Consider the following 1,237-nt stretch of genomic DNA (forward strand, 5'->3'; position numbering starts at 1 on the left):
TATTTTTCTAAGATTTATCAATGTAATATTTAATTAATTATTTAAAGTAATAAAATATACTTTCGTTTTATAAAAAACCTATTTTTTAGTTTCGCTCATAGCCTCGAAAATGTCCCTATCATTTGTGTATTTTATGCTTTTTAAATTGTGGTCATAAACCGGTAAGTTTAGCTATTGCAAATTTGCAATGCCATTAGGCCCATTAAAGCTTCAAAGAAACCAATCCCAGCCCAGGAATCAGTATTGGAATTTGGAAACTAAAAGAATTGCCCATACTATTAATACCGAAACCCAACAACCAATCCTGAAAACAAATTTCAAAATTTGGATCAAGGCAATCAGAGAGCTTTGGGAGAGGAGAAGCATCGACGATAATGGCAACAACATCCAGAAACATCAAAGTTTTCTACAAGCAAAAGAAGAACACCACCACTTCTACGGCGAAGAAGTCAACCAAAAACCCATCTCACAAAGACGCCGCCGCTACTTTCGGTTCCGATATCACCCAAGCTACGGCCCTTGCTTCTCATGGCGGTTCGGTCGACCTCAAAGGTCTCTCTCTCCCCCTTTTTTATCCTTTTTCCGGAAATGGGTATTTTTACAAACTAATATTTTGAGGGAAACAGATGATTTTGATGAGGAAGAGAAAGTGTTGGCGCAATTTGACATGAATATGGCATACGGGCCGTGCCTGGGGATATCGCGACTGCCTCGTTGGGAAAGAGCACAAAGAATGGGGCTAAACCCTCCTGAAGAAATTGAAAGCCTTTTGAAAGGTGGGAAAGTGAGGTTAGAATGTTTATTTGAGGGTCGTGTTTAGTTAATTAATAGCCATGGGTAGTAGTACTATGTTTAGGGTTCAGGATTTATTTGGATGTTTTTGAATGTTGTCATGAACCTAGATAGTCTTAACCAGCTAGCTATATCAAAATTTATGCAATCTGGTCTAGTAAGTTACCTGATCCTAAATCTCCTTTTGCTAACAACTCATTGGTGAATGAAAATTTGATCTTAGTTGCTTGGCTTTTTAAACTCTATATAGAGATGCCAATTATGGACATAACGATTATGTTTTCTATTGTGTTTTATTACGATATGGACATAAGGAGTATCACGATCGTACACTAATAGTTTCGAATAATATCATTACTATTATATAATTATTGCTATTCTGATTACGGATCACTGTTTAAATCCTTGTTTGTACTGTGAGGATTTTAGTAGGCTAAACTGCAGA

At 36.5% G+C, this 1,237-nt stretch overlaps 1 protein-coding gene across 1 annotated transcript; it reads left to right on the forward strand.

The window, feature by feature from the left end:
- The first annotated feature begins 341 nt into the window (after positions 1–341).
- LOC120170130 (DNA polymerase delta subunit 4-like) lies at positions 342–951 on the forward strand. The gene is made up of 2 exons (XM_039178140.1): positions 342–552; positions 627–951. Exons 1-2 carry the CDS (start codon positions 375–377, stop codon positions 818–820), a joined length of 372 nt encoding a protein of 123 aa, XP_039034071.1. The 5' UTR covers positions 342–374; the 3' UTR covers positions 821–951.
- The last annotated feature ends 286 nt before the right edge of the window (positions 952–1,237 follow it).

The sequence above is a fragment of the Hibiscus syriacus genome, unplaced genomic scaffold, assembly GCF_006381635.1.
Source record: "Hibiscus syriacus cultivar Baekdansim isolate YM2019G1 unplaced genomic scaffold, ASM638163v2 tig00111772_pilon, whole genome shotgun sequence".
Lineage (NCBI taxonomy): Eukaryota > Viridiplantae > Streptophyta > Magnoliopsida > Malvales > Malvaceae > Hibiscus > Hibiscus syriacus.